The sequence below is a fragment of the Pseudopipra pipra genome, chromosome 20 (genome assembly GCF_036250125.1).
Source record: "Pseudopipra pipra isolate bDixPip1 chromosome 20, bDixPip1.hap1, whole genome shotgun sequence".
In the NCBI taxonomy this organism is placed as follows: Eukaryota; Metazoa; Chordata; class Aves; order Passeriformes; family Pipridae; genus Pseudopipra; species Pseudopipra pipra.
The window spans coordinates 4,769,816-4,793,428 of NC_087568.1; the positions used below are offsets into that span (position 1 = coordinate 4,769,816).

The 23,613-nt window shown below is 47.3% G+C and overlaps 1 protein-coding gene across 8 annotated transcripts in view; it reads right to left on the bottom strand.

Moving 5' to 3' along the window:
• PRRC2B (proline rich coiled-coil 2B) overlaps window positions 1-22,030 on the bottom strand; it is a 41,661-nt gene extending 19,631 nt beyond the window's left edge. For 4 of the 8 annotated variants that reach the window (XM_064676868.1, XM_064676865.1, XM_064676867.1 and 1 more), the window contains exons 1-11: window positions 21,892-22,030; window positions 8,294-8,461; window positions 7,191-7,368; window positions 6,895-6,997; window positions 5,871-5,943; window positions 3,393-3,536; window positions 2,511-2,752; window positions 2,010-2,131; window positions 1,444-1,586; window positions 677-767; window positions 78-270 (exon numbers count right to left, since the gene is read on the bottom strand). In XM_064676868.1, coding sequence (XP_064532938.1) covers window positions 78-270; window positions 677-767; window positions 1,444-1,586; window positions 2,010-2,131; window positions 2,511-2,752; window positions 3,393-3,536; window positions 5,871-5,943; window positions 6,895-6,997; window positions 7,191-7,368; window positions 8,294-8,408 — 1,404 coding nt within the window. In that variant the 5' untranslated portion in view covers window positions 8,409-8,461; window positions 21,892-22,030. Of the gene's footprint in view, window positions 1-77; window positions 271-676; window positions 768-1,443; window positions 1,587-2,009; window positions 2,132-2,510; window positions 2,753-3,392; window positions 3,537-5,870; window positions 5,944-6,894; window positions 6,998-7,190; window positions 7,369-8,293; window positions 8,462-21,843 lie in introns of all 8 variants that reach the window. The other 4 variants (XM_064676866.1, XM_064676864.1, XM_064676862.1 and 1 more) reach the window with 4 other exon arrangements.
• Between the last annotated feature and the right edge of the window lie 1,583 nt (window positions 22,031-23,613).

Below are 23,613 nucleotides of genomic sequence, written 5' to 3' on the forward strand. Positions count from 1 at the left end.
AATGTCAAACTGGCCTCCTAAGGACAGCGATGTGTCACATCCAGCAGCACAAGCCCACCCACACGAGTTCAGCCTACCTGGTATTCCGATGCAGAACTCCAGCCGTTCAGCTTCCTTGGAGGCTGCTGCGATTCCTGCACTTTCCGGACTGGCCGGGACAAGCCCACTGATTCGCTCCAATTCTTTCCTTCCTCCAAGGTGTGCTTGGCATCTGCACTGTCTGCAGAGCTCAGGGACAACTGTCGCTGCCTTCTGGGATCCCAGCTGTTCCTGCCACAGAAACAGCTTCACTATTGCATTTGCTACTTGCCTCAGAAAGCACTTGCAGCCTTATCAAGTGGCAAAGGCAACTGAACGCAACAGAAAGATCGAAAAAAACACCAGAACAAGAGATGTGCTTCTCCTAAGGTGCATAAGGATCAACTCCACCATTGTGCAGCAGGATAAAGGTGAGACACGGGCAGGGGACGAGGAAAAAAGCCTGGAAATCTGGAATTCAACTTAAAGACCTACACATATCTTTGAAGCCCAATCAAACAATGGCCAGTGGAATCAACAGAGTCACAGCAAGAAATCAGAGGGTTCGAGACACCACATTTAGAACGAATTTTTAAAGATCCTGGTATTGTTCACTTTTACTGAAAAAACTGTAGGTGCAAATACAGCCACTTCTTACCACTTCTGTCGTCCATCTTTAAGAGTTTCTTCCTCTTCTTCGTCTTCACTAAACTTTAGCTTCTCAGAGTAATCCACTTCATCATGAATGCCTATGAAGGCAGGAATGGAGAAGCAATATGTGAGAGGAAAGAAACAGGTCCCTTTTCCTGATAAAGCTTATGCCCTCTTTGTCACTAAACTCCAGAACACACAGGCTTGGCATAAACTACTCACAAAGCCAAATGTCCACCACAGGTACGGGGAATCATAGAATGGGTTGGGTTGGAAGGGATTTTTAATGTCATCTAGCCCAACCTCCCTCTGTGAGCAGGGACACCTTCAACTAGATCAGGCAAGAAATTATGTGAGCAGTGTGGACACACACTGCTGAAGGGCTATGCTGTTCCCAGAGGAGCAGCAGCAAACAGTCTGGGAATGGGGGCTGCAAATGAGGAGACAAACACCAAACGAGACTGTGTGCAGTTGGATAATGAACACTACGCTGAAAAGGCAGGACTAATTCTTCCTCCTAGCAGCCATAATGGTAAACCTCCTGCTGTTTGGTGTTTTCAGATTTTTAGGAGTCTTCAGATCCGATTCCTTGAGCACATTGTGATGGAAGGATCAGAAGGATCCATTGTGTCATCATTTACACCAGCAGCAATTTCACAGCTACACAGACAACTCTTTGCTTCCCACTCCTTTATTCTGTGGCAGCAAAACAGAGCCACAAAAGTATCCTGGCTACTTTATGTTGCCTGAAGCTTGAGAATGGAGGCACTTTACCTGCCCATCCATCATCTGCATCATTGTCCAGTTCATCCAGCCCCTTCAGGTTCTCTGCATTGATAATGGTGGGCCGGGGCACTCGCTCTATTTGCTGCCGAACCGGACGTGTTGGGCGAGACAGGCTGAGCCTGTTCTCTTTTCTACAGCAAAACACAGAGAAATGGTTAGAAACAGCAAACAGTAAAGCAAAGAACACAGAGCTGACTTTATGAGTCGGTCCTTTTCTACCACACACTTATAATACAACGCATCCAAGTTTCTCTCCCTGAGCAGCAAAGCTTCTTTGCCTTCACTACCTGGTACCCATTTCCTAAGGCTTACAGATCAGAGCTGCAACCCCTCCAATACAGGATCACACAGTTTTCTTCAGACACACAGTGGTTACAGCCTCACATTTCACCTGCTGCTGTAGCTGGAGCAAAGCACTGCTGCTTTGGTTTCCCCCGTGGCTGCCTGCAGCTTCACACACACAGCTGCATCCTTGGCCCAAAATCTTGCCTAGTTTAAGGCTCATGTCACACCCTGAACCTGCCTCTCAAGTTGGACAGTGATGGCAGCCTTACCCATCCTGGTCATTCATCTGGAATTGTCTGAAAGGTACCCGGGGCTCAAGGCGAAGCTGAGGAACAGGGAAAGACCCTCGGTCCAGCGGTGCAGGGGGCTCGGATGGCTGTTGTGGACACATCTGGAACGAGGCAAAGCAAAATAGTCTGGGTTTATTCCTTGCCATGGGAAGGTTCACCCAGATTAGGTTACAACAGGTGCACGATGGCTGCACCTGCACAAAGGGAAACCAAACATTCCATGTCTGGCTGCCCAACACGCCACGTGCTGGTTCCCTCCCCAGCTCTAGAGGGAAAGGGTAACTTTTCCTTGGGCTGAGCAAGGCTGTGCTGCACTGTTCTAGGATGAAAAGGCAAATGCACAACCAGGGAAACCAAAAACAGGTCAAGAGAAGGATCCATGAGCAACCAAGAGTCCAGAAAACACATCTCAGCCGACTTCAACCCCTGCACACGTAAGAACCAAGGACATGACACAGCTATGGAGAAAGGGTAACTCACAAAAGCAGGCAGCATGTCATGGTATGTAGGTGGCTGGTAGACGTTTCCCATGAACTGTGAGGCCCCTTTGCGGACGGGCTGAGCCGGGCGCAGAGACGGCTCCTTCGGGTCGCTGGCGCTCGCCGAGGAGGGGGCTCCGTCCCCGCTGCTGGAGGTCTTGCTGCCCAGCTCAGCAGGGGAGGCGGTCAGAGATGTAGCAGAGGTTATGTTCCTCCCACCGCCCTCCCTCCAACTGGTGACATCTGGAAGGGAGGTAACAATTATGTTAATATTTGTAAATGCAGACAGTTGCTCTGCCAGAAAGTCTCGAAATGTCAGGTGCTCTGGTCAAGCCCTAATTACACTAAGGTTGTAGAAAAAATATCAGGGACCGAGAAAAATCTCCAGTTTTGTTTATTCTTTCAAGAAATAAGCAGCATCAGCTGTTACTAAGGAATTGCTGCACCAGTGGTGTCCTTATTTGCCAATAAGCCTAAATTCCTACTAACTCTGCTCCCCATCTCCACAGTCCTTACTTACCCTGCAGAATCAATGCCAATTAGATGCACAAACACTCAAAGAGAAGCCACATCACACCACGCACTCATTTCACTGTGGCTCCCCCAGCCCAGGGGGAGGGGCCTGCTTTGCAACATCACACAGCAACTTTTATTAAACAATATAGTAGATGACAGTCCATTCCCAGCTGTCTGCACCACAGAACAAAAGCACCACATGCTGACCTGTGATCATCTGCTGGGCAGCCTGACACATGTAAGCTCATAAAAAGAGAAAAGGAAATGTAAAGACGGAATACTGCTGTGAACTGGTACGCCCTGCACAGCACACAGTCTCTGGGGTTACGAGCTGGGATAAGGCAGAAGGACAGAATCCTTCACTCACTCTGGGGGCGGAGGCTTGGTCCTGGCCCATACGACGGATCTAAGGCGCCCTTTTCTTTGCCACCCTTGTCCTGCTCGCCAGCTGCTTTCAGCGTCGGAAATTCCTCGGGAGAGAAGGATAACAGTCGGCTTGAGGCCCTTGAACCTGTCAGACAAATAAGTGTGGGACTCAGAGAAAATCCTTCCACTCTTTCAACTCCCTTACAAGATCAGCCTGGAAACGTGTTTCCTGAGAATCTGGGCCTCTGGCACATTTAAACCCAAGTTACTATTGTACCAGCACCTCAGCTCACATCCCAAACACTCTCAGACACTGTCACCAACACGACAACACATGTCCTCACCCAGCACTCCCACGCTCTTAACTTGGGATCTTCATTTCAATTCTCACATTCAACGAAGTCAGAGTGAACTTTCTCGGCTTCCAATTATTTTTGTAAAGTACAGAATTCAAACAGAGGCAGAGATATAAATTCTGCAAGATCGTTTATAGATCATACCCTGCTATCAAGCGTTTGACATTTCTATTCAGACTGTTTCTGCTCACATCTCACTCTGCCAGGGAAGTCTATTGTCAAGATTTCTGCCAATATATTAGTGAAAGATCACAGAGAAGGGTGGATGTTACATGCCATCCCCACTCTCCTCCCTGCTGCAGCATTTTCAAGATGCAGATCAGTGGTCAGATCAGGCCAGGTTCATTTCTAGTCACTGGCAAATTGTCTTGCTGAGTCATCAGTCACCCCAGAATGATAGTTTTCTGTCAATTCTAAAGATCTGCCAGTGACTGGAACACAAAACACAGCAGTTCTCCTAAATCTGTTGGCAAGATAACACTGAATAAAAGGAAATTGCAAGCATTATTGCACTATTAAACATTAAAAGAATTGCTTTTTTTGAGAACTGTTTCTTAGTGTTACTTGGATAATGCTCTCTTTAAAAAGGGCATTTCAGAATTATCACATTAGAAGTATCAGCAGTGAGTACTGAAGACCTGACAAAAGAGTTTCATTTATCTTTCTCCTTCCTTGTCCTGAAGAGTCGAGAAGGATTGGTTTTAGTAACTTCCACTTTCTGGAACTCGCACACTGCACAAGACCTCCCATGTGAGATTTCCAGGGAAAACACTGCAACTGCTGCATGTAACACCTTTAACTATTTTGGAGACATGAGAATACTCGAGAAGAACATTTCCCAAATACACCACGAAGTGGCTGAGAAGTGCTGCGAGTTCTGATTTCAAATGTGTTATTCTACTGAGCTAGAATGACACAGGTAAGTGTCTTTCAAGAAACTCCCTCCAAAAAAGATTTTATAGCTGTAAGACTTAAAAAGAGCAAAAAGCAAGAGACTCTCCTCTTTGTCCATAATATTAGAAACTGCTGTATTAGCTTAGAAAGAAAAGCAACTATTCAATGCACTGGTGAAGAGGTGTGAGCATGAGATGGCCTAAGAAGTCCTTTCAGCCACATTTCTGATGCTTTTGTGATTCAATTACCTTCTAATTAAGCTGCTCTTAGCCACATATGCAACTGTTTTCTTGGGTTGAGAACTCTATATTGGTAAGTGTGACCTAGAATGAGTTTTCAAAAAATCTTTAATAACACTGTTAAGATTATCAGATTTCAAAATGACTGGGCAGGAAAAGTACCAATTAAGCAAAGAAGACAGTCTTTGCACTGGCCACTGACCTCAGGCAAACACAAGTCTCTGCTTTAACATTTGGCCTTTGAGAAACATCCTCTCATTAAGGGCCTCATTTAATTAAGGGTAAACTTGTCCCTTCTGTTTCTGCAATCAGCAACTCTCTCAGTTCTTTCACATCTCTCTGCAATTTCACTCGACAACGGAACAGTTCCAGGTCTGTTCACATTAAAACACTGGAACTGAGCTGTTATCCTCACTATGGTTTTAATGGCAGTACTCAGTGCAGCTGGAAACCACCTCCTGTGTGGAAATGGATGCATCTGAAGACAACTAAACTCCCAGTTCGTGTTAACACTGCTTCAGGATTCTCAGTCAAGCAGAAGCCATTAGCAGCACAGTTACTCAGGGAGAATCTCCCTTCTTTCACTCAGTTTTCCTCACCCTTATTATACACTGCTCTGGACTGATAGAAGACGCTGATGAGGGGGCAAATGTTTCCCTTCTTCTACAAAACCTTCACCTCCCAGTACTCCCTGCTGCATCCCAAGAGCAAGAATCACCCTGGTTCCGTGTGGCCCTGAGACACATTCTGTTCAAGCCATGTCTTGCACTGGCAGACCTGAGCAGATGCATCTGCATCCTTCCAGGCAACACATTACACAGACTGAAAAGAAAACTCATAAGGTCTCTCTGCACTGTAACCAAGACATCTGTGTCCCATTCTGCACCAGTCTGACAGGGAGGGCAGGAAGAAATGGGAGTCCACTCCATCTCATGTCTATCTGGGAGAAGCAGGAACATACCCAGCTCCATTTCTGCTTATCATACTCACCACCTTCTTGTCCTGCTGGCTTTCCATTCAGCTGTGCCCATGACTTTGGTCCACCTGGCACTGAATTTGTACTCTGAAAACAAAACAAAGCAAACAAGAAACCCCAACACCCACAGATCAGCAAAGTTTCACGACTGTTTCTCATTTCCTGGCTGGCACCTCCTATTTTTCAGACCTCCAGATCACCCATCAGATACCACTTGATACCCCAGGTCTCCCTCATCTTGTTGGGGCTAAAGTCAGCTGTTCCCCACTCCAGTGTACTACAGTGCTACAGCAAAAATCCTCTTCTCTGCCCTAATGTCTCCTTGGCTCATCTTCACCAACTCACACCATTTCTCTCGTTTACCTCACTCTAATCAGGTTTTCCCTTTGTTCTGCTGCATTTACCCAAATGGTCTCTCTCAATCTCCTAGGTTTGTTCCATGCTACACCTCAGCTTGAAGGCTACCCTACTTTCTCATGCATTAACCACTATTTCCTTCAAATCATAACCCTGTTGTGATTTCTCTGAACCTCGAGGGCTGGGAAATTTTTTAAAACTCAAAGTGTGAAATCTACAGCATGAGGGACAGGTCCCTGCACTCTCTAGGGCAGCTCCTTACTTGCTAGTAGCTTTTTCAGGTCCTGACACTGGTGACTTCTCCCACATGACCTGATCTCTTTCTATCAAGTCTGGGAGCAAACACTGGGTCTGTTGTCACCATGTGACACTTGAATTAGACCCAAAGTAACACAGTTTAGAAGTGCTAACCAGCTATCCTACATTTTAATTGTTTTTTTCTAGACCTCAACTAGACTTTTTGCACACATTTGAAAGACACAGAAGTAACACACACAGAATTATACTCTTAAATGCAACACAGCACAGTAACTTGGGACTCTAGAGGGTCAATTCCACGAGAATTGATTATACAGGAGCTATTCTTACTTGTGCAAGGCAACACAGGCAATTAAAAGAAAACCCCCAGGCTGCCTGGGGACAGGGGAAGCAGGGTGGCAGTCAGAGACCAGCTGCACCTACCTCCTGACTGATTGACTGTGTCGGCTTCTGTAAATTGGAGACAGATTTCTGCAAACCCTGCTGCGGCAGCGACTCCTGCAGCTGTGCAGCCGTCGCACTGGAACTGAGCAGAGACAGCAGAGGTGAGATCACAGGGGAAAGAGAGCAACAAAACAACTCTGGCAATATGGCAGTTGCTAAAAGATCAAGCTAAAACATTGGCTCTACATTGGCATGGACAACAAAGAACTGATCACTAGGGTCCAACACACAGCACGGCAGCGCTGACAAAATTACCAGAGATTCACTCCACCAACCTCTTTTGGTCTGGCTGATCCTGCTTGTTTGCCCATCCTGTACCGTCCTTGGGTACTATAATGATGTTGGGGTCGTTTCCTTTGTTCTCAGACTTCAAGCTAGGCAAATTTGCAGGAGGTGGCATGCGCCGGGCAGCAGCAACTTTCCCAAGACTCTGTAAGCCATGTCTAGGAATAACTAGTGAGAAAGGAACAGCAGCAGGTTAGAGGGCTGTATCCTGCCAGATAAGTAATCTTAATTAGGATACTGTGGTTGGGTGCAGTCCCAACAGAACTGCTGCTGCTATGTCAACACACAGGTCGTTTCCCACAGGACCGTCTGTTGTAGCAGCTGGCAAACAGCTCCCACAGTGGGAGGGAAGGAGAAATAATTCTCCTCTAGAAAAGTGCTCACAGAGTCTTCTAGCTACCTGTGCAAATCCTCCTCTTTCATTTCACCAAGGAGAAGCAGCACCACCCCTTCAAAGCTTGGGGAAACAGCCACTCAACTCCAGCTCTTAGCAGACCAATTGGTAACCTAATCCAGGAGTCCCCAGGTCTAGATCTGCCAGCTCTACCCACCAGAGACCACTTATTAAGAAAGTATTTTGGTTTTTGTTTTCTATTCTCACACTAAATCCAGAGCCAGACCAGGCAAGGTTCATTTTTTTGACCCCAGCATATACTTCTGGTCACATTTCTACTGCAAAACCAACTCGGGTGGCCTTCAGTCCTTGAATCTCCTCAGACAAGGTCTGACCAGCTTAAGGCACTTCAGTTAGCTCAACTGCCCTGTCCTGGCACAGCCTAAGGCCCTGGTAAGGCTTTCACTCAAGTTTGCCACCTGCCCACTCAGCAGCAAGGACACAGGCTAAACAAAAAGGCCAACAGCCCCCAGCTGTCCTGTGTCCTTCCTCCATGTCTCTACAATAAGAGCAACACAAAGTGCCATGGGCACTTTCCTTGAAGTTTTAATGAAACACAGGCTTAGACACCAGCCCAAACACTCTGCACCCCAGCTGTGACCCACTGGGCACCCTCCCCACAGGGCCAACAACCTGAGCAGCTCTGCAACAACACCCTTGGGAACACATCGAAAGGAGTTTTCTGAGGGTGCTTCTTACCTGTAGTTCTGATAGCTTCTATTGACTTTCCTTTATACTTATCAAACAGGCTGAGAGTCGAGTACTTGCTTTTCCCATCCTTTCCCTTGGTTATTTGCCCCAAACGATCGGACATTGCGATGAAATGTCATCTAGTAAGGAAATTTCTCTGCGCCGCTCCCGATCTGCCTTTTAGTGAAAGAGAGCCAGGAGAACACCATCAAACAGATTATTCAGCCACAGAGAAGTAAAAAGTAAAGCACACACAACAGCTAGAACTGCAGATATTCAGTGAGCACACACACCAAGTTACAGGGTTTTAACTCCCTCCTCTTTAGTCACAAGAAGCTTGCGGGCTTTAAGATTCACAGACTGAATCAAAAGAACTGCAGGAACACACTTCTCACAGCGTCATGTTTTCCTGCCACTCCAGCACTGAAAGAGGTGAGCTTCTTCAAGTATGAGAACACACGAGAGGTCAACACAGTCCTTGCTTTAAAGGAGTAAGTCTAACAATAAGCAGCAAAACACAAGGATTCCTAAACATAAATGATAGAAAAGCACTGTATCTTATACCACAGAATTTATCACTGGGTTTCCTACTGAAGCACTGGCAGACAGGTTTCTAATGTTTAGATTATGGTTCCACACCAGCCACAGCTAATGACTTATACCAGCAATTAATGCTTTGATACCATCAACTGAAGGCAACAGAATTCTTTCTTCAAATTCCCTTTCCCCCGTTAGCTGGCCTTGAGAGTGAGTTATGTACCAGATTCAGACTCTTGAGCCTGTGGGTTCAGCCCTTCTGCTATGATTCCTGAAAACACTTCACCAAAACAATTACATTTCTCTGTTGCTGGCACCTTGAACACCACTTTTAGCTTTAAGTATCTTTTTCACAATGGATGTGGTTTGTTAATTTTTCACTCTGATCTTTGCTGGCACAACGTGCTGCGATTAACACCCATCATGAGGGAGTCTCTTTACTTCCACATTTTGGCTCTTGGAGCCTGGGACAAAGCTGAAACATGGGCAGTGCACACACTGCACATCAACTTCTATGTCAGAAAAGACACTTTGCTTAGTTTCAGTTGACCTTTCTTTCATTTTTTTTTAAAGCATAATTCTGTTCTCAATTTTCTCAAATCTAGGAGCTTAATCTAACCTTTTCACACATAATTTAGATTTCCCGATTTCTTGTTGTAAAGTCTCCACTTCAAGCCTAAAACTTCTGGCAGTTTTATTATACCATCTGCTAGGTCCCATCTTAGGGTTTCAACTCTGTGTTGAAGTAACAAAATGTGATACATATCTGACCTTCCCACCCCTCACACTTTCTGAAATTCATCAAGCTGAAAGCATTTTTCCAACATAGGCAGAAATCACTCTTTCTGAAAGAAACTGTGTCTGACCAGAGGCTACAACTCCCACCAGCAACACCTTATCAAACATGATTTCCAGGTAAGAGGATTAGTGCACCACACATTATGTACAAACCAAAGCACAGACTGCAAACATGCTGGATAGAGCCAGACTGGGAATGTAGTGCCAACTGCAACTGGCCAAGTAAAGGCCATCTAAAGGCTGCTACCAGGGGACAAGTGTCTGACCAATAAACCTGGCAACATATAGTGTTTGTTCTCATATTGCAGGATTTAAATCAGGCCTGTCAGGAGCAAGAATCCATGGACTCTGTGTGCTAAGGCAGCGTGGTCAGGGACACAGGAAATCTTCTGTCACTCAGTAACAGCATCCATGGGATGCTCAGGAAAAACACCAGGCTCCACAAGATGCCCCTCAGAGCATGTCTGCTGGACCACCACAGGGAGCTGCAGCATGAAGGCCCATGGAGGCAACAGGGCTGGCTGGAAGCCTTGAGGCACCTTTGCCTGCTGAGTAGCAAATGATCTTTGGCTTCAGTCTGGTTCCATCTTTGCTCAGATGGCCGCCATGTGCCAAAGAAAACAACAGCTCCTCCCTCACTTAGCCATTTGCACTGTATTTTATTAGTAGGACAGACATAAAAGAGAAAAGGAGAGAAAACACACTGATTAGCACAAACTTGGCAGGAAAGCAGAAGTTGGACTGAGAACAATGAGCTGTTTGAACAGGCAGAACTGTGGGGAGGACCAGAGCAGAGGGAATAGCAGAGGGTGCTGTGCTGGCAAGAGCACAGCCACCTGCTTTTACAGGTATATTGAGCCTTGCAGAGGGAGCCTGACTTGGGGTCTAAACAAACCACGTCAATCCTGTACCAACCTCACAATAAAACCAAGAAAATCCAGGTTGAGGTTTAGAAAACTTAAACCAGATTAATATTAGCAGGTATTTAAAAAAACCCAACAACAACAAACCACCTACCATATCAGGTTCAGGAGTTATCTGGTTAACAGAAAATCCCTGAGTTCCTGAAAGTCAGTGTGCAAACAGCACACAGGGCCATGCAGCCAAAGAGAAACCCTGACAACAGTTATGTAACCGGGTCTCAGCTGCCTCTTGATTACATCTTATATCATTAAAAGGATGAGGGAGGAATAAACAACCACTTGAGAACAGAAGAGCTGGGGACATGTCGGGATAAAGCCCCTTGTCAAACTTTCTGGGACAGCCACAACTGCTGTCTGGATAAATGAGATTTACTTTGAACTCCTTCAATGCTTTGAAGCTGAATGTGAAACACAGCTTTGTCTGTGTGGTATGTGTGTGTGTGCTCCAAAGGGGGAAGCGAGTCCATGGAGAGGTGAAGCAATTTCCATACAGCACTGAACCGGATCAGAGCCCAGGCAGGACCCTGCTGCCCGTCCCTCCTGCCAGCTGCAGACCCAGGGGTGTATTGGCCAGTGGAATCACTTGGCACCCAGGTCACCCACAGCACTTCAGAGAGGCCACAGAGCCTCCCAAGGCTGGTGCGATGCTCGACTATCGACTATCTCCCCATCGCACAGTCACGCAGGGAATCCGGGCAGGGATCATCCAGGCCTTCTAGTCTTGCAGAGCACAGCCATTTCTGATAAAAATCGAGTTCGTTTACAACTGACCTGCCTGCCTGCATGCTCCTTATTAGGAGAGCATGGAACCACAAGGCACATGCCAATGCTGACAACCGAATACTGACAGCGCCGGCAGAGCCGCTGACCTGTGCTCAGGGTTCCCGAGCCCGGGAGCTGACCCTGAAGAAAGCAATATCCCATTACAGAGAAATCAAAAATAAATCAATCCCCAGCATTTCTGCAAGGTTTCTCTCTGGGTTTATAGAGCTCTTCTGGGGAAAGCTTGCTATCAGCTTTAGTATACAGCTTAGCTCTTCCCATTTGCAGGACTAGCAATGTCTACTGTTATATCAAGGGACAGCACCAGAGTGCAAAATACTGGATGTCTCAGAGGAATCACAGAATACTGCAGTATGACCAGTTCCATTAGAGACCCCAGGGTACAAACAACTGCACCAGAACCACTTCCTGGGCAGAGAACTCCACTGTTCCCATGTCTTCATGTCCACTTCGTGTTGCCCTGGACCTGATGTTTGGGTACTGACCCTGTCTAACTGCCTTTTGAAGGGGTATGTTCTAATCCAGAGAGCAACAATGACATTTTAAGACATTTTAATGTCTTAAAGACATTAGATTAATAAGTATGTAAGTCTTGGAGCTACAGCAGGGATCTATCGAGCCTGTCCTGCAAAAAAACCCCCATGAAAACCCTGAGTTACTGACACTGGTAACAACTGGAAACCCCCGAGCTTGAAAGCACGGCCAAAGGGAGAGATTCCTGACAAACAGGATTGTCTGCAAAGCTCTTTGTAAATCTATGTATGCAGGAGGCTGGGCTGCTGGTGTTTTATTCACAAGACTTCAATGGAGCTGGAGTACCTGGAAGTCAGCCAGCCTTAGCTGAGCAGGGCAAACAGACTTCTGAAAGGTAACACACACTAGAAGGAATCACTTCAGCTGCTCGCACACCACTGAGCTCTACACTGAGCACAATCACTGGGGCAAAGGATCCAAGACTACTGCAGACCTTCAGTCCTTGCTCACTTCACAGTAGCAGTCACTAACACAAAACAAAGCACCAGGATGGAGATTAACAGTGAAAAGGTTTTTCTCCACAAGCAGGATGATTTTTGACCTGAAACTTTATACAAATTGTTCAGAAACTCACAGGTTGGAAAAGCTGAACAGTACTTTCAGAAGAGAGAAGTGTTTGGAGTTGATGTTAAACTGAAATACATGATACTAGTAACGTGAAACCTTTTAAAAAACACAGTATAGTTTTACAGGAGATTAGTAGTGTTCATTCTTCTTTAAATACACACAGTCAATTTTGCTGATACTTCCAGAGCTCAACATTTATCTGTCAACAGAGAAATACCACTACTTCTCCTGGAACCTGTCCCACCAAGAACCACCTATTTGTGAAACATTCACCACCTGCCTCAGCAATGAAAGACACCACTGGCTGCCCTTGGAAGGGCTTTGGTGAAACAGTGTGATCACCTGCCCAGGGGCTTGGTGTCAGATGCACTAATATCCTTCAGAAGCCCTGTCTGGGCCAGGCATGGACCATCAGCCTAGCAGGGAAGGGGCCAGATGAACACTCAGTTCCCAGGAGACATTGCTTAATAAGGAGGGGAGCAACAGGAGAATATCAGCATACAAGTACAAAGCCAACAGGATCAATCAGAAGAGCTGTGCAGCAGGCAGAGGCTGCAGCAAGAGTCTAAGCCACAAGAAACTGCTCACTGTCATTCTATTGAATTATGTCCAGAGGGAGCTGCCAAGATTTGCTGGTACACCTGAAAAAGGACCTGCCAAGATCTGGATGTAGCACCAAATGTGGTGTCAGAAAATGGCACCAAATCCTGCCAGATAGGGAGAAGCAAGTCAGGAGTCTGCAGTGCAGAGAAGAGATAAAACACCCCATCACCAAGCTCCTGATTCACAAGCTCAATAGATGTATTTGATGGCACCAGTTCCTTTAATCCTGCACAATTCCACCTTCTCTCTGCATTTCCCAAGAACCCTGTCTCCTGTAAAAACAGGGAGTGGGAGAACAGGATCATATCTCCCATGATTTATTGCAGAGATATGTTGTTAGCCAAGTAGTACTGGAGGTTGGAGGTTGTCTGCCAGGCTTGCCTGCTGTCCAGCCCCATCATCAGACCTCTCTCTATGCCAAGCTTCCTGGGATTTGAGGCACAGAGCAGGACTATGAAGAGGAGAGGCAGAGCCTTCTGGACAGTGGTTCTGTCATTAACTCTGCGCTGTGGGGCTCTACAGGCAGAGATAAAACATGACAGGGGAGACAGAAAGGGCATGTCCTGTAACATGACCTCATTTTCTCAGTTCTGTCTTCACCAAGCTCACCTGCTGCCCTCTCTTCTAAATGGACCAACAGGTTGGGAATCACAACTACTGTCACTAAATCACTGCACAGCTCTAGAGAAAACAGATCTTTGCAATCTCAGATCTGGCCTGTAAAATACAGAAGCTTCACCTCTCTGCTGAACAGCTTTTCCAGTGCTGGGAAGGCAGGCAGAGAAAGGCAGCCAGAAAGGGTGGAATTGTAACTTACTGTAAAACAGATAAAGCAGATTGGGGTCTGGAGAATAGCTCAATTGTATTTACACAAAAACATTAACGAGTTCTGTGGTCCCTTCTGTGCTGGCTGGACAGACAATGCCACACCCTGGAAAGGAGCCCTGACCTCCAGTAATTGAGGATGCAGACAAAGAAATAGTTCATCCTGAGTATGCAAGACTATGGCACAGAGCAAAAAAAATCCCATCAGAAAGCTGGTCCACAGCCCACAGAAAGTACTTGTGAGATCCTGTGCTCATGAAACTCCCCCTCCTTTTCAAGTAACAGAAAACCAAAGGTGTGCAGTTAATCCTTTCCTTGAAAGGAGTGTCTCTCTACAACAGCCCTCCAGAGAAACAGAGCCAGTTTCCTATCCATCTGCCCCATCAGGCTGTAAAGGAGGAACTGACCCACTCGATCTCATGCCAGCTTGTCAGGAAGGTATAACCTTATCTCCAACCCAAGAGGAAGTGCTGCAGGGCTTTCTTATCATCCCTCAGAATCAAGAGCTGAATGCTGCAGGGAAGCAGGAAGGTATCTCGTGGAACAACCTGCAGGCACCAGCTACCAACATTACACTCCCTGCCCTCTCACCCAGGCCGTGAAGACGTCAAACAAGGCAGGACCCAGCACCATCAGGCTCTGACTTCCTGACCTCCTGGCAGGTACTTCTGCAACAAGACACAACAGAAAAAAAGGAGCCTATTTCTTTGCTGTTTCACATTTCAGAGGCAAAACCCAGGGAGGGCAGTGCAGCTCAGTTCAGCAAGAACCATCTGTGGCCTCAAAAGATCCATATCTCAACCCCTCTGGTACAAGAGGAAAGGGAAGCAACCTCATGATCTCTGTGAACTGCCTGCCCAACAAGGCTCATATTCAAGTGTAAATCTAAAGATTTGTACTAAAGTTGTACTTTAGTTATGGTTCTTCCACAAGCAAGGCCCAGAGCTGAAAACACACTACCCACAGCCTCCAAAGTGATTCTGCCTTCCACTCTGCCCTGCTCCAGTTCCTCTGAGATGTGAATGTCCAGAGGGAACACACAGATACAACATCCTGCTCCCTCAATGCCAGAGCAAGGAAGCTGATCACAAGTGAGCAGTTTAAATCCAAATACTAAAGGAATACCTGGCATAATGCTCCGTTGGCAAAACTTGTTCAGAAAGCTCCTGGCAACATTCAGCTGAACTGTAAGGTAAACTGGGCATTTAGGTATCTGAGCAAAAGCAACAGACTGTGAGTAGCTGGTAGGGATCTCCTGATGGGTAGGTAACAGGGCTGGTACTATCAGTCCTATTTTACCTGGGTAACCAAGGCAGAGGAACAGTTTGCTTAACTAACACCACAGACAGTAAGAAGTCTCAGAGCTCAGGTCCCTACCCCAGCCACCAAACCTCCATGCCAAGATCCTCAGAGAAAATGTAGCTCTCGATCACAAAGGAGAAGTTGCAAAGATGAGTCAAACGAGGAAGGAATGCACTGCAGCAGCACCTGCCACATCCAGAACAGCCTCTTCCAGTGGAAGAGGCTGTCCACTGGCACAGAAGTGCACCCAATCCTGCCCACTGCTTCAGAGGAGCCCACGAGGGCAGAAGGCACCCACAAAAGCACAAACTGCACATTAAGGTCATGAAATTCCCTTAGCCCTGACACTTCTGCCACACAGACTTTTAGAAGTCATCACAGCAATGATACCCACATAACCCAGGTGAGATACAGTAAGAGTAGCACAGGTGAAACACCAGTGTGCTGCCAGCTCCAGAACCCAAACTTGAGCCTCCAAACCATGAGACACATCTCACCCTACACAGCCCTACACAGCCAAGGCCACAACTGGCCACTGGAAGAATAATTCTCTGTCAAACATTTCACAAATCCTTCACTTGGTCCCAAGCTCAGCAACTTATTCTGTCTCTCAGCAGTGAACATAAATTTTATAGCAAACAACCAGAGAGGAAATTAGAGATGTCACAGCTCCAAGAGATGAAATCAGAGCAAAGCTGGCAGTGCTTTGGGTTAAACAGTCCTTTTTTCAGGAACAGATACAGTTCTTTCCACACAAATGCCATCAGCTGTTGAGTAAGCTGCTCTGTTTTCTCTGCAGTCTCAGGAAGCATCACACTGGAACAGGGAGGTGGATGTTTACCTTGTGCCCGATGGGCCTCACTACCAAATCTGGGCTCTGGTCACCTCTCTGCACTCTGAGGCTGCCTGCTGACTTCAGGGCCTCAGCTCCCACTCAGGTTATGCACAGAGGGTTATCTTTATGAAGAGATAAAAGCCAGTGCTATTCATCAGCAGGTCGTAAATGCCAATCCCTCACAGCACAGGCAAGGCAGAGGTTCCTGTACACCCCTGCTGAGCAGATCCCTCCAGTCCTGTTCCTCCCCAGGGCGCTGCTGGGAGCTCCTCTGGCAGGTACTCGCTGCAGGGTACAAAGCTGCCCTGGCAAGAGCTGAATAGCTCTTTCTCTATCAGATTTCTCCCAATTCCCACAGCCATCAGGAGCGAGGCAGCCGGTTCAAACCATTAATAAGATGTCAAGCAGTCCAGACAAGCCTGCAGTTCATAAACACTGCAGATACTGAAGCTTCCAAGCAAGCCTTCCTCCGGGTTCCCCAATTTTAACAGCATCAGGGCAATGCAGCATTGCACAGCAATTCTCCTTGCAGGAAGCCTATTCATAGAAGCCATTTGCACCACAAATGAATGCCAAGGATGCTAACAGGAATCTGATGGGAAAGGGACAGAGGGACTAAGTGGCAGGAAAGCACCTTACAGCAGCGTGATTCAGTCCTCCTAAGAAAGGAGCTTTAGACATCTTTAGGAAGCTTTAGCTCTTCTGGAGAGCTCAGTAACCCGGGCTATGCCCAGGACATCTGGACTACCCCGGACCAGACAGGAAGTGAAAACATTTCACAGATGCTTTAATTTACATAGATATTTGCAGTGCATAACTGACAAGGTGTGTAAGCGTCATCACTTCAGCTTCCAGATAGGAAAACGACACCACAGAACTCTGCAGCTCTGCTAAGCAGCAGAGCAAGAAATAGAGCCTTCATCTCCTACTTTCTGGGGTTGAAAACCACGCTCTGAATCACACTGCCTGCCTTCCTGATGCTGTGGGGCCAGCAGTAGCATGAAGCCCTGCTCCAGAAGAGTTCTGGAGGAGCAGGTCTCTGCATGCTGGGATGGGGAATGCTGCAAACACCTCCTAAATGAGCCACCCCATCCACTGCTTTTGCTGCAACAGGATCACAGGCCTCACTAGAGGCAACACTTTGCTCTAGTGTTGTTGATGCAGAACACCAACACCATACCAACACTCAAGATCTCATGAATCCGTTTCTGAATGACAGCTCTTGAAGCTTCAATTGCTAGGTGGGAACTCGATTCTTTGGTTATTTCAATAAAAGATAAAACCATACTTCATACTATTGTAGCCACGAAGAAACATCTCTTGAACATGTCCCTACTCCCCTGCCTGCTTCACAGCCCACTCCCAATGCTGAACAAGATCACTCAAGGCTTCTGTACAACCTCCCAGCCCACATACAGGTAGGAAGAGCTGAAGAACTTACCCACAGCAGAACTCCTGCAAAAAAAAAAAAAAAAACAACCCCAAAATGCTATATTCCCACACAAGAAGTGCCTGGGGGAGGCAAAGTCCCAATGCAAGCTCTTCAAATCTGTCTGTATTCAGTGCTTGGAGCACCATCACTACAACTCCTGCCTAAATGTCTCAATGGCTACCCAGGAAGGGTTCCTCCACCAAATCTCTTCCTTAAGGGTCCTAACTCCACAAATACTAATCCACAAAAAAGTTTACTCCTCTTAAGTGCCACCCACCTGAAATCTAAAGGCTGTTGAGGCCACTCCCAACAGCTAATGGAAGCCTGGCAGACATCTGAAGTACTACAGCCCAACAGAGTGGTCCTCTTGGCCAGATCCTGGGGGGCTGTTAGCAAGCCTTTGCTTTCTTCCTGGTTATTTTTCCTGTATTTCTTCACATTTACACCAAGCTCACCTTCACCTCCTCCACCACGTTTGCACATTTCAAACCTGGCCATTACCTCTTCCCTTTCACTCAAGGTACGATTGTTTTCATCAGTTCTCCCCAAATTCATACCTCTAGTCTTTAAAGGTGTAACAGTGAGCTCTCTCAGCCCTTCCAGCTTATCAAAACTTTCCTGAAAAATTCAGGAGTTCAGAACCAAAACACAGACACTGAATTTGGGTGCAAGAACTGCAGAACTGCATATACACCTTATAAAATCTCAGAAGCACCTCCTGTCCCCACAGACCCCGCAGCACTGCAAGTCAAGCAGCTTCACAACCAACCAACGCCAGAGGTAAATACAAAACAAACCAGGGCTACTAGAGCAGCCTCCAGTCCACTTCAGTTGTGGTCCAAACGCTCCCAGACAAAAAAAACAGGTCAGGATTTACAGCCATACACATCTGAACAGCTTTGCTCTGAAATAAACAGCTCAGAAGCTCCAACCTCTGTTACTTCTGTGCAGGAAGCAAATGTGTACGCAGAGAACATCCTAAATTCTAGTACAAGTTACTAACAGAACATGAGCCAAAGCTACATTTCAGTGAGGCTGAATATTATAATATAATCTCCTGCCTTATTTTATCTTCATGTGGGAAAGACCAACTCTTTAACCAACCCAAAAGTGTGCAAAACCCCCTTCAGAAGGTGCTTTCCAAGAGCACTCTCATGACTTTGATAACAAAATCACCAGCTCTGCAATGGAGAGCTGCAGCTGCCCAGGCTTTACCCGGTCTCTGTGCTCTCACCTCATTGTCTGATACCTGAGAGACCCACAGTTGTATTTCTTCTGTTTCAAATGACAAACCAGTGATAAGGAGCTGTGAAATTATCGACCTCTTAGGAGAATGAGTCAGTGCCACATGAAAAACAAAACCCACTTACAAGGCATGATCAGCTTAAGAGCAAGGCCTGATACTGAGAAAACAGCTCAGTGCCAAGTTGCAGAATAAATGAAGAATGTAGTAATGAGGAACACGGATGACCAGAGAGGTTCAGCCCTTGGAATAAACCCTCTCCCTCCCCCCCCGAAGTCACCATCCTGTATCACTAAGTTTCTCCTGTTCATTTTGCTTCTATTTCTCCAACAAGAAAAAAAAAATACCATTACAAGTGGAAATGCCTCTATAGCACAATTTCTTTCTAGACTACCATCATAAAAGAAAAAAAATAATTAAAAAAGGCTTACTATTATTTTCAGTGCAGCAGCACTTAAAAGTTAGCCCAGCTCACCCACAAATACTTCCAATTAGTCAGGTGAGCACAATGAAGGCCTTGAACAACCAACACTCTTGAATCTTGAACGGGCAGGAAATTCTGTATTGGATCATCCAACAGGCTGCACTGTACAGCTCAGGCAAACCAGAGCAGCACCAGGGTCCTTGTTTTCCCCAGCCACACCTCAGGTGTGATCCCAGCAGGACAAGAAAGGTGTGGTACAACCATCAGGTGCTCTGGAACCATCCCTGCCACACACACTGAGGGCTGTCTGTCTTTACACCATCACTCAGGTACCAGCTCTGTTAGACAAACACAGACTCTAATGCCACCCCTGCCTTCAGGAGGTTGTTCCAATAAATTAGCCTTTGAAGTTAGGTTTTACACAAAGCTTTATTAAAAGGCCACTATAAAGCAAAATAATTTTAATTAAAAAAATATTTGGGAACATCACTCATATTTATTGAAACAAAAATACTTTTAAGCCCTGCATCTCCTTTCCAGCACTTGTATGGAGCATTTACTTACTTTTCCTCTTTCAGCCAGTTGGCTGAGTTGCCCTTTTAAGCTCTCATCCACACACAGAAAAATAAAAAAAAAAAAAGCTCAGAGTTCATTTAAAAAAAATGCACTCTAAGACCAAAATAAAATTCTCCAAATTTAGAAAAAAACAAGGCACCAAGGCACTTTATAATGACAACTTTGGAAACCTGTATCAAACACACGGTTTACTTTCTTTACCTTTTTTTTTAAGAAAGGTATCTGTCAAGTCATGTAAAAATATATCTTCTTAACAGTGAAAACTGCTGAAAGCAGCCTCAAACATATGATAGATATCTAGTTTACTCAGGCTGTGCAGAAAAGCAGACCAGTCTAACAAACAAAAAAAAAAGAATCAATTTGCACTCAAGGTACTTATCAAATTAAGCACAAAATCAAAATACAGCTAACAGCAGATGTAATCACACTGGCTTGAGGAAATGTGTAATTAAAAAACCCAAAACCAACAGAAACAAAGCAGCAACCTCCCATAATATTTGTGATTTGTCCAAGTATTATTTTTAATCTTAACTTTTTAACTGTAACAAGCAAAACACTAGACCATTTCAAAGAGGTCATATGGGAGAGGTCTTGTTTATCGTACCACCCAAAATACTCTGTTAACTACAAAGAACTTAAGAACTTCTTAAGCTAGACACCTGAAAGAAGCAGCATCGCCTATGATGAACTCACAAAAATCTCCTGATGAGCTTCTGATAACACCCAGGCTCATTTACAATGTTTCATTTAGAGGGCAAAAAGGCAGGTAACTATTTAATCTTTTCGGTCAGAAAGCCTGGAAACATCACTTTCCATCCTCTCCCTAAATTCCACTTTCAGGATATGGTCTAGGCCTCCCTATCTCTTCCAGGTGACTTTACTCCTCAGTCCCTAGAGGACTAGGTTTTAGGACGCTGGGGTTTAACTACCCCAGTGGCAACTGAACATGGAAAAGGCAGGTAAGTCTGCCAGTTTATATCTGAAAAACCTCCTCATCAGAATCTGATTCTCCAAACTCGGGCTCAAGGCAGGGACCAGCTATTTATACACCATGGAAGGGCCCATTCCAGTGGAGGCCTCACTTGTATCTTTCCAAGACAAGGCTTAAGCCAAACAAAACTTCCTCTATTAACCTGGATTCAGTGCTGGAAGGGGTGGGATGCCTTCCCCCTAAGCAGAGGATGTAGACACCGCAATGTGCTTATACTTTATACCTGTTCCTAGAAAGAAACAAAATTACCAAAGTCCTGAACATCTATGTTTATTTTACCTTATCACCCCAAACACCATTAACATCAATATACAAACGTTTCATAAGATGATACTCAGTGAGTATCTCACCCTTTGCACGTTCAGAAGACTGAAACAAAACAAAACAACTTTCCTTACAAACCCCACAACTCCCAGCTCATTCAAACCGCTTTCGGCAGCTCCGACTTGGGAGATCAGGGGGTTTTTGTCACAACCAACACGACTAAAACCACCCCCCCGTGAAGATGCTCAGCACGAGTCCCGGGACCCGCATTAGGGGGGCACAGCTGCTCCCACACAGAGATGAAAAAACTCCTTCCTGGACAAAAAAAAAATAACCCTAAAACATCTTTTCAAACCCACCGAACCAGCTGGCCCAGCGCACAAACTCCATCCTCGCTCCCCCCCCCTCCCGGCCCAGCCGCATTTCGGCCTCAGCAGCCCTTTTGTAGCTCCCGCACAATAACAAACCGGCCGAGCCTTCTGGATGCCACCCCCCCCCCTTGTTTTGCTGAGACACACACACACACGGCGCGACAAAAATATCTTTGTGTCACACTCCAGACGACCAAGAAAAACAACCCGCCTTTGCGGCGGGGACCCCCCGGCCCGGCTGCTGAGCGGGGCGGGGGCGGCTCGGCCAGCGCGGCCCCCCCGGCCCGGGGGGCTGGAGCCCGGACAAGGGGCCCCGAGGATGGGGATCCCGCCGGGGATGGGCCCGGGCAGGCCCCGCACAACAACCACGGGCGGCTACCCCGGCCACAAACCGCGGGGGTCCCCCCGCAGCCGGCCCGAGGCGAGCAGGCCGCGGGGTGCCGCAGCCGCTGGCCCCGGCTCCATTTTAGCGCTGCCTCGTCCCACCTTCCCTCTCCCTTCCCCTCCCTCCTCTCTTCTCCTCTCCCCTCCCTCCCCCCGGCCCCACTCACCGCCCCGAATATCCGCGGCCGCCGCCGCCGCCGGCCCCCGATACCCACCTGTGGTGGTGGCGGGGAGCCGGGGGTGCCTGCGGAGCCGGGTGCGGGGGGGCGATGGGCGCGGGGCGCGGCGGATGGCGGCGGATTGCGCGGGGCGGCGGCGGCGGCTGCGGCCGATCCGGGCACTCGCTGCCTCCTCCTCCTCCTCCTCCTTCTCCTCCTCCTCCTCCCCGCGGCCCGGCCCGGCCCGCGACCAGCGCCGCCTGCAGGGCCCCGCCGGCACCGCAGGGGCGGCGCAACATGGAGCGGGAGGAGGAGGAGGGAGCGGGAGCTCCCTCGGGGGCGAGGGGACGGAGGGGGACGAGGAGCCGGGACCAGCGGCGGGCATGAACGGGGTGAGGCGTCTGGAGCATCTCTCTAAGGGAGCTGGCCTGGCTAGTCTGGAGAAGACTCATTAATGCGTATAAGTATCTCAAAAAAGGGTGTCAGAGGATGGTGCTGGACTCTTTCCAGCAGTGCCCGGTTTAAGGATGAGGAGCAATGGCCATAAACTAAAACACAGGGATACGGGTTTTTTTCACTTTCACTTCAATACGAGAAAGAATTTCTTTATGTTGAGGGTGGCAGAGCACTGGAACAGGCTGCCCAGGGAGGGCGTGGAGTCTCCTTCTCCAGAGACATTCACCTGGACATGTTCCTGTGTCACCTGCTGCAGGTGACCCTGCATGGGCAGGAAGGTTGGACCAAATCATCTCCAGAGGTCCCTTCCAACACTAATGACTCTGTGAGCTCCCTTCTGTGAGACATGGAGCTCCTGGAGCAGGGCCAGCAGAGGACATCGAGGATGATTGCAGGACTGGAGCATCTCTCATATGAGGAAAGGCTGAGGGAGCTGGGGCTGTTCAGCCTCAAGAAAAGACCACATTAATGTGTATAAACATCTTAAGGGGGGTGCCAAGAAGATGGAGCCAGGCTCCAACCACATGTGGTGCCAACCACATGGCCGTGAGGCAATGGGCAGAAACCGATGCCTAGGAAGCTCCACCTGAACACAAGGAAGAACTTCTTCACTGTGCAGTGACTGTGCTCAGCAACAGGTTGCTCAGAGAGGGTGTGGAATCTCCTCAATGGAGATATTCCACCCAACAGCCACTTTGCTCAGGCTCCACAGTGCTAGAGGAGACCCTGAGATCATCACTGTTGGGGTTTCCATAACGACATATAAGCCTATAGTTTTTATAGGTGTTATATATATAGTTATTTGTAGTCCCTACAACCACCCCAGCTTGAGGCACCTGGGGCTGTCTCCAGAGGGGTACCAGAGCCTTTTCCCTCATGTTTTGGTGACCCCAGTGAGAGCCATGGGGTGATGTCAGGGACATTGGGTGACAACAGCCTGAGTGGGACCAGAAAACTCCAGCAAAGGCTGCCTGGTGTTCTCCCCTGGTTTCATGGGCAGCAGGTTCAAAGGAAGAGCTGCCCCTTGGAAGGACTTCAGTCCAGAAATATCTTTTAATTTGTTCTGTCATTAAAGATGATGGAAATTAATGTAGTAGAGCAAGGCAATCACTCCTCTTCCAAGACACTCCACAGAGCCATAAAATACCAGTAGCCTCACAGGCAAATACAGTCCCTGCTCCAGATGAAAAGAGCTTCAGGTCAACACAATGGGAGCAGCAGTGCTGGCAAGAAATTGGCACTAAAGATAGTGTTGTAAAAGTTGCTGCAAAGTGCAGTTCCTCTGCCCAGGGAATCTTTTATAGCTTGGAAGATGTGGTCTCC